Source organism: Solanum pennellii, chromosome 8, assembly GCF_001406875.1.
Source record: "Solanum pennellii chromosome 8, SPENNV200".
In the NCBI taxonomy this organism is placed as follows: domain Eukaryota; kingdom Viridiplantae; phylum Streptophyta; class Magnoliopsida; order Solanales; family Solanaceae; genus Solanum; species Solanum pennellii.
In genome coordinates, this window is record NC_028644.1 from 28,064,167 (window position 1) to 28,072,224 (window position 8,058).

Consider the following 8,058-nt stretch of genomic DNA (forward strand, 5'->3'; position numbering starts at 1 on the left):
TTTAATATATAATCACATTCACCCCCTAACCTTCTTAATGATAATCTACAAGTTAAACCCATTTTCCAATAAAAAAAAAGTTATACAGTAATTCCAATTTCCATTCTTCTTGATCCCAATCCAAATTTCTTGTTTCTCTTTTACGACCAACTATAATAATAGAATAGTAATAATATGACATATGTGTATATATACCAATAGCTTTATTAAGACATAATTAATGCTTATATGTTAGAGGTTCGTCACCTTTTTGATTGTGCCGGCTATCAGGTTCTCTGTGGGACAGGAAATTTTCTTCGGAGAAGAATTATGATCTAAAGGTGTCAACCCTAATAACTTATGTTAATATATATATGGGTCATTATTATTAATAATAAATAAATCACCCCTAAATTAATTAACTATTGTTAAATGACTATTCAAAATTATAAAAAAAAAAAGTTACCTTTCGGATTCGGGTCACTACATTCCTGTTGTATAGATGACTACTGTTAGATCATTGATTGCTAGTGCTGTAAAGAGAGGTTGGGATTCCAACTAGACGTGAACAATGCTTTTCTCCATGGAGATTTGCATGAGGAAGTTTACATGGAAGCACCTCAGGGTATTGCTCTTGATAAACCAGGATTGGTGTGTAGATTAAACAAGTGTCTTTATGGTTTGAAGCAAGCCAGCAGGCAATGGTATGCAAAGTTGGCAGACGCACTTTCAATAAAAGGTTATGTACACTCAGAAAATGATTACTCCCTCTTCAATAAGAAAACCAGTTCTTCTACCATATTCGTAGTTGTATATGTAGATGATGTGATCATTACTGGGACAGATTCTTTAGAAATAGATAACCTGAAGTCTTTTCTTCAAGAAACTTTTAAGATCAAAGATTTGGGGAAGTTGAATTAATTCTTGGGCATGAAAATCTTATATACTACTGGTGGTGTCCTTATTTCACAAAAATAGTTTGCATTGGACCTACTTAAAGAATATAATTTGTTCGGTTACACCTGTTTGTCCTCTCCACTTGATCCAAATGTCAAACTTAAAGCAAAAGAAGGTTCTCCTCTACTTGATCCTTCTTATTACAGAAACCTGATTGGGAAGTTGAACTTCCTCACAAATACCAGACTGGACATTGCCTACAGTGATCAACACCTTAGTCAATTCATGCAGGATCCAAGAGAGCCTCACCTTCAAGCTGCAATTCACCTACTCAGATATCAGAAAAAGGATCCTACCCTTGGTATTTTTATGTCGAAAAATAGTGACTGCAGAGTTAAAGCTTATTGCGATACAGACTGCGTTGCATGCCCTGATTCCTGAAAATCAGTCACTGGTTATATTGTTCTTCTAGGAGACAGCCCCGTGAGTTGGAAATCAAAGAAGAAAGAAATTGTGTCCTTGTCGTCAGCAGAGGCCGAGTATAGATCACTTAGAAAAGTGGTGGGTGAATTAGTATGGCTAAGCAGACTGTTTGATGAACTTTATATTCCATTTCCTTCTTCCATTGATGTTTTTTGTGACAGTCAGTCTGCTATTCAAATTGCTAGAAATCCAGTTTTCCATGAATGAACTAAACATATCGAGGTTGACTGTCATTTTGTAAGGACCAAGCTGCAGGAAGGTCTCATTGCCTTGCATCATGTTACCACTGTGAATCAACTAGCAGACATTCTCACCAAAGCCCTCAGAGGAGTTTCTCATCTATGCATTCTCAACAAGTTGGCAGTACGTTCCTCCCTTCCAACTTGAGGGGGGGTGTTGAAGTATTCAAGTACTTATAGCTTAGATTGGTTAATTATCTAATTTGTATAGTAATCAGCTCATTTGAGTTGTTAGTCGGTTAGAATATTATCAGCTTATTAGGAGCAGTTACAGATTTAGCTTCATATTACATGTACATATATATACTCCACTTGTGGTAGATAATTCAATACAGTTTTCATTTTTTTCAAATTGCATCTTCATTCTCCCAATAATGGAGTCGATTACTCCATTGAAGCTCAACATTGAGTTGGTCTGAATTTGATAAATTACACGAGTCGACAAACATTACTCATTTATTATTCAACAATGTTACAATTTGAATTAGTCACCGTGTTTAGCTATAGCTTAATATAGTTTATTATTAATTATGAAACCACGAACAGAATGTATACGAAGAGGGAAAAAAAAAAAGCATTTCCAAATTCACATGTCCATTTATACAAATCTAATTTTTTTCTCCCCTTTCTTCATTCTCTGATTCTCTCCTAAAATCACTCATTTTTATTTATTTTGAAGTTGATGACAGGCTTATACCTATTGCCATTAAGCAAAATCAAGTTACAAAGCAGTTTAATTTGCTTAATTTTTGCCTAATTTTAGTGTAAGGTTGGCATGTATGGAATGTCTACTGTCATCTAAAAGTTGCTCAGATTTTCTAAAAACACCACTGTATTCATATCAAATTCTTCAAATATGCATAATATGTTTGAACTTTGAAGGATCAAATAACAAATGCAATAGACGTTTTCATATAAAATTCCATTTTAGTCTGTTTGAGAAAAAATGATCTATTTCTTTTTTTGGGTAACATTTTAAATCAACTTTTCACGTGTCATGTTTAAAGTCATAAGATTAAATGACAGTTTCGTACATTTCACATAATTTTAATTTAAAACCACAAGATTAAAAATCTTCTTTATTTTCTTAAACTTCGTGTCAAGACGGGGTTAATGGTTGAAGAATGGAAAAAGAGGAAATACAAGAGAATATTTGTTACTAGACTATGGTTGAGTAAAAAATGTGGAAAACACAGTATTACATTTTTTAATCTGGTGTCAATTATTTACAAAGTAGATAAAACAACGTAAAGAGGATCATCAGTCAAATAGAGTAACCCTAAACTTCATTTCATTTTGCTTGTCACAACCAAATTTACTAAAAAGAAGCTTTTAGATGTCTCATTTTTACTTAATCTTCATTTTTAACATATGCTACAATTACTATGCGTAAAAGATTGAGATCATTGATATGTCCATAAACAAACTCCTTTTTAGTGTATGAATGAGCGTAACACAAACAAGCTCCTCAGTTGTCCCTTCAGTTCCACATATAGCTCTGGTCTATGACCAAAAGCATCAGAAATTGGAACGATATAAACATCTTGACAACTTCATCATCAGAGCTTCTTTTGTTTACTTCCAACTGTAATATTAAACCCTCCAAACATAGGTAGGAACTTCTCCATTGGAAACATAAACAGTAAACATAAACCCAAACTTCTATTTGGTTACAACAAGATTTAGTTGCCAAATGCACTGCCCTACAGTTTCCAAATTAGTTGAAAATGATGCATCTAGAATTAGGAAATCAGTTTCTTCAATCTACCAATTCAAAATCTTGGATAATAGTTGATTGTAAAACTTCCAATATACCTTGATTATGGAAGAACATTTGAGCGAAATATGAGGGGATAGGTGCAGCAATATCCACTGCTCCAACACACAGAAAGCAATGGTCCCTGCTTAAACTTGTCATGAAATGAAAAGGCTATTGGCTTGGTGTCATTTCCAGGACCCCTAATGAACCCAACCAAAGATGCTGAAATCAGTGGACTTCTTCTAACATCGTATATTGCTATAAGACCTCTGTACAAGTCATTCCCATCTCTATAAGACAAGGCTAGACGCTCTCCTGAAGCATCCCATGCTATCTTATCTATTCCTCGACTTCCTGTCAAGGACTGTATATCTGACAACTCAACAGGTATAAGATGTGCATCTAGAGACGGTGGCCTGGTTGCAAAGTGAATGGAACCCAAGGTTGAAGATTCAGAGAAAGCAATGAGTATTCTACTACCATCAGGATCCCAAGCTGCTCCCATGACAAAACCATTAGTTGAGGACCATGGTTCTGATGTCCATGTATTAGTCTCCCAGAGATAGAATGTCCCATCAAATTTTGCAGAGAAGAAATAATCTCCTGATGGGGACCATCTCAATAAGGAGATGCCCCCTAAGCCACGTCGAATAGGTGTTCCCACTCCTTGAGCAACATCCCAAATGATGAATGAAGAGCTCTCAAATGAAGCTGATGCCAAATACTTCCCGTTTGGGCTCCAGGAAAGGGCAGTAATTTGTTCTTGTTCAGGACTTAGAAGGAAGTCTACAAGGGTCCATTTAGTTCCTGAGCCTCTAGAAAGAGTACCCAATGTGACACCTGATCTCACTGAAGCTGTATTGCCTGGAAATGAAGCAGCCCAAATGCAAATGCCACCCTTGCAGGCCACAGCAAGTGCCCTCCCACCATTTGGCCGCCATGAAAGACTTCTAACATCTTTTTGGGAGTCATTGATCAAAACGCAAGGACTCCCTCCCTCAGAATCTTCATAATCACGTATTCTCACCTGATGTTGTCCGGAAATAAAGGCTAATATATGCTTGTGCTGGTGCCAATCAAGAACATGGAAATCAACATCTTGTAACAATTTTACATCAATGGGGTGAAAAAAGTGCCTCAGCAAACCAGTAGAAACTGCCTGCAATGCTGCCCAAAGTAGGCCACTCTTCCTCTGATCGGCACCTTGTTCAGAGCTCAGTGTACTCAACAAATTTTCTGATTGAAAAGGAACTGGACTGAATATAATTCCAAGAACCTTGCCATAGGTTTCCTTAGCTGCATCATCAGAGAGTTCATCTGCAGTAATGAGGTCTCGATTGATTTCACAGATGGTAACTTCACCTGGTTGAGGAATTGACGGCATGTTTTTCAAGCAACAGAGAGAGAGACAGGGTTTATGGTTTCTATTTTGGGTTGATTTCTGCCAGCTCTTCACCTTCTCTAAACATGCCTTGCAGAAGGGACAACTGAAAAATTCATCAGAGCTTTAAACACAAACACCATGCTAACTCAAAAGGCAGACCATAGAAACCCCAGAGATCAGGGTTAACCAATTAAAGAAAAAGATAAAGAAAGAAAAAAATCCAAGAGAAAAAGATTAAATGGACAAAGTATAAAGAAAAAACAAAGGAAGAGAACAATCCAAGAGAAAAAATTTGTATGGCCAAAGTATACCTTGCCAGCTATGTCGTGACCAAAAATGGGAATTATTTAGATGAAGGAGACTAGAGTGGTGGCCTTAGATCAATATAAATGGAGAAACATGGACAGTGAGGAAATAAACCTTACAATAAGGCAACAACACAGAGAGCAGCTAACATCAGAACCAGGTTTACTGATCACACCAGCAGAAAGTATTAACATTAAGAAGCAGGGAACCAACAAAAGTCTACTGCACAGAAGCCTTCAGAGTTTCAACAAAATATATAACAGAAGTCAAAGGAACAGACACTGAACCTTTTTACGCGATGGAACTTCTGAAAGTCACTCAAAACTCTCAACATTACTCAAAGATGAAGCTAAAAGAAATTATACCCAGATTCAAGAGACAATATACAAGAGTGAAGCCCCAACCTTATTCAACTATAGCAATCCAGATGCAGTGCACCATGACAAGGTATGTTATTATGCAATACACAAAATTACAGGACATACACTAGTTCCAAATGTCTCCAATGCTCAGTATGCTTTAGACAGTTAGCTCATATGCCATCCTCAAGAATTTCAGAAGCCGGTCAAGTTAGTTCAGTTACTCCCGAAGAGAATACGCTTTAGTGGATTTATATGTGCTAAACCTAGAATTATATTGAAAACAATGGCACAGTCGATGACAATTTTCACTGTCTCAATTAGAGTTAAAAGCAGATGATTGCAACAACCATGAGAAATTCATCCCATTAGACATTAGGGGGAGTATGTAGGTAATTCACATATTGAGATGTATTGCAATTCAAAGGACAGGTATACACAATATATTAAAGCAGACTATATGTGTTCCATTAAACACACATCAGCACTTCCATATTACACCTTCAAGAAATTCTTAAGCTATTAACCGAAGATGCCCCGGAGAGTGTGAGGGCGAGTAGCTTGCCTTGACACAACAATAAAAATTGTCCTTTGACGACTTAGTCACGGATTTGAGGTGTGGATTAACCTATTTGTAGAAGTATGTATAGTAGGTATAAATTAACTCTACTTATACCCCCACATTATCTAAGATACCCAAACATGACTACAAGGTCTTCCTTCATTAAGAATGTATCAGACATGAAGGGATAGTACTAGAACAACACAATTCCAAGAAAACAGACACCTATTAAGCGCTGGCCAACTGATTAAACCGACAATGCAAAGTGCTATGTATGGGTCTAGCTAGTATTCAATGAGCATTGATGCAAAACCTATTTGTAATCCAAAATACAAAGCAGAGTTGAAGTGAGCATTTCTGGTAATTCAAAAAACTTGGAAAACACAAATAATGTAAACATTATGTATGCCTAAACACGAGGATAAAAAAGATATCACAAATAATGATCAGGATAAGAGGAACACCAATAAAAAAGATACATGAAACCTTAACTAAATTACAAACAGCTTATTGCACCTACCTGTGCTTTGTTCTTATTCAGTATTTTTAACTCAACAACTATTAAAACAAGTCTATAAACATCAATCTTGAAGGTAAATGCTCAAGAAATCTCACTCGGTTGTCAGCCTGAACAAATATTATTATTTTCTTAAATCAGAAACTTAAGATAATTGAAACAACTAATCAAGATAAAAGAGTTCATTAGCAGGAAGTAATTTATACAATAATGTATCAACAAAATCAATAAGCCAAAAAGAATCTTCGACAACAACATACTGCATTGTATATTTGTATTTTGAATTGAAAAGCTAAAAAGGAATTTCGAACCTTCAATAAGAAAACCAGCCAGCAATCAAGATAACCAAATGCTATAATTTTTTAGAACTGGTAAGTGGTTATGGCTGCGGCTAGGGTTTTATCTCTCTGTGAACTAAGAACAGAGCTTCTAACCCTGTTCTACTATATATAATAATAGTACTAATTGAAACATGAAGACAGGAAGCGCATCTGGTGTAGTGGTATCATAGTACCCTCCCACGGTACTGACCGGGGTTCGATTCCCCGGATGCGCACATTCAATCTATCTTTTGGTTTTCTAGTTATATTTTTGGACAGTTACGGAAAAGAGTAAAATTTTGATATTTTTTTTGTTTTGATATTATAGGTCACTAGTGTAATTGAGGTGTTTTGATGTACGTATCTTGATTTTTATATTTTTTCGGGCATTTACGAGAAAAATTTAAAATTTTGATATTTTTCTGACAATTACAAAAAAGAGTAAAATTTTGGTATTTTTCTCATTTAGATATTTTGCACTTCTCTCGATTTTTTACTTATTACTCGTAACTTTTAATATATCAATAAACGACAACTTTTTTGTTTTCTTCCAAATCATTTTTCATGATCTTAATACTCAACATCAACTAATATGGGTATTATAATAAAATAACCATTTCAAATGTAACTGTATCTTACTACAACAAACATGACATTTAGCTACAAAATTATTAGGCACGACACATAATTCGTCACTAGTTATTCACTTTTTGTGACAAAAATTACATTTCGTATTAAAATCTATGAACCACACTTTTAATGACAAAACATAAAAATTTGTGGCAAAATTTCGTCCAATTGAGTTTCCCACTAAAATATAATCTGACGTCATTTATTAAGTACCATTAGCGACAAATTTTAATTTATCAGTGACAAATTATTTTGTCACTAATAATATATCCAATTTATGACAAACTATTATTTGTCTAAACATTAGTTACAGTTTTGGACACAAAGCCTTTGTCACAAAAAAAAGAATTTATTAAAATAGAGACAAAAGTTCGTCATTGAATATTGTAAGCTTAAGCCACAAAATTTTATGTTTAATTGTAACCTTATTTTTTTTTCACTAATACTCTAAGCAATCAGTGATTATAATTTTATGACTCTAATCAATGTGTGATGTAGTGACAACATGCTTTTGTTCTTCTTAAATATGTAATGTTTAAATAATCTTTGGCTATGCTTGTTTATGATTACATGCGGCAAATAAAGTATAATAATTTCAAAGTTAAATATAAGAATTTCTCTCT

General features: G+C 34.8%; 1 protein-coding gene and 1 non-coding gene across 2 annotated transcripts; one reads left to right on the plus strand and one right to left on the minus strand.

The window, feature by feature from the left end:
* Positions 1–3,010: 3,010 nt before the first annotated feature.
* LOC107028912 (aladin) lies at positions 3,011–6,930 on the minus strand. The gene is made up of 2 exons (XM_015230156.2): positions 6,797–6,930; positions 3,011–4,844 (listed from the first exon to the last, which is right to left on the minus strand). The coding sequence occupies exon 2, from the start codon at positions 4,739–4,741 to the stop codon at positions 3,419–3,421; it is 1,323 nt and encodes a 440-aa protein (XP_015085642.1). The 5' UTR covers positions 4,742–4,844; positions 6,797–6,930; the 3' UTR covers positions 3,011–3,418.
* Positions 6,931–6,970: 40 nt separating this feature from the next.
* On the plus strand, positions 6,971–7,041 carry TRNAG-CCC. Its single transcript has one exon. It is a non-coding gene; the product is annotated as a tRNA-Gly (tRNA).
* Positions 7,042–8,058: the final 1,017 nt, after the last annotated feature.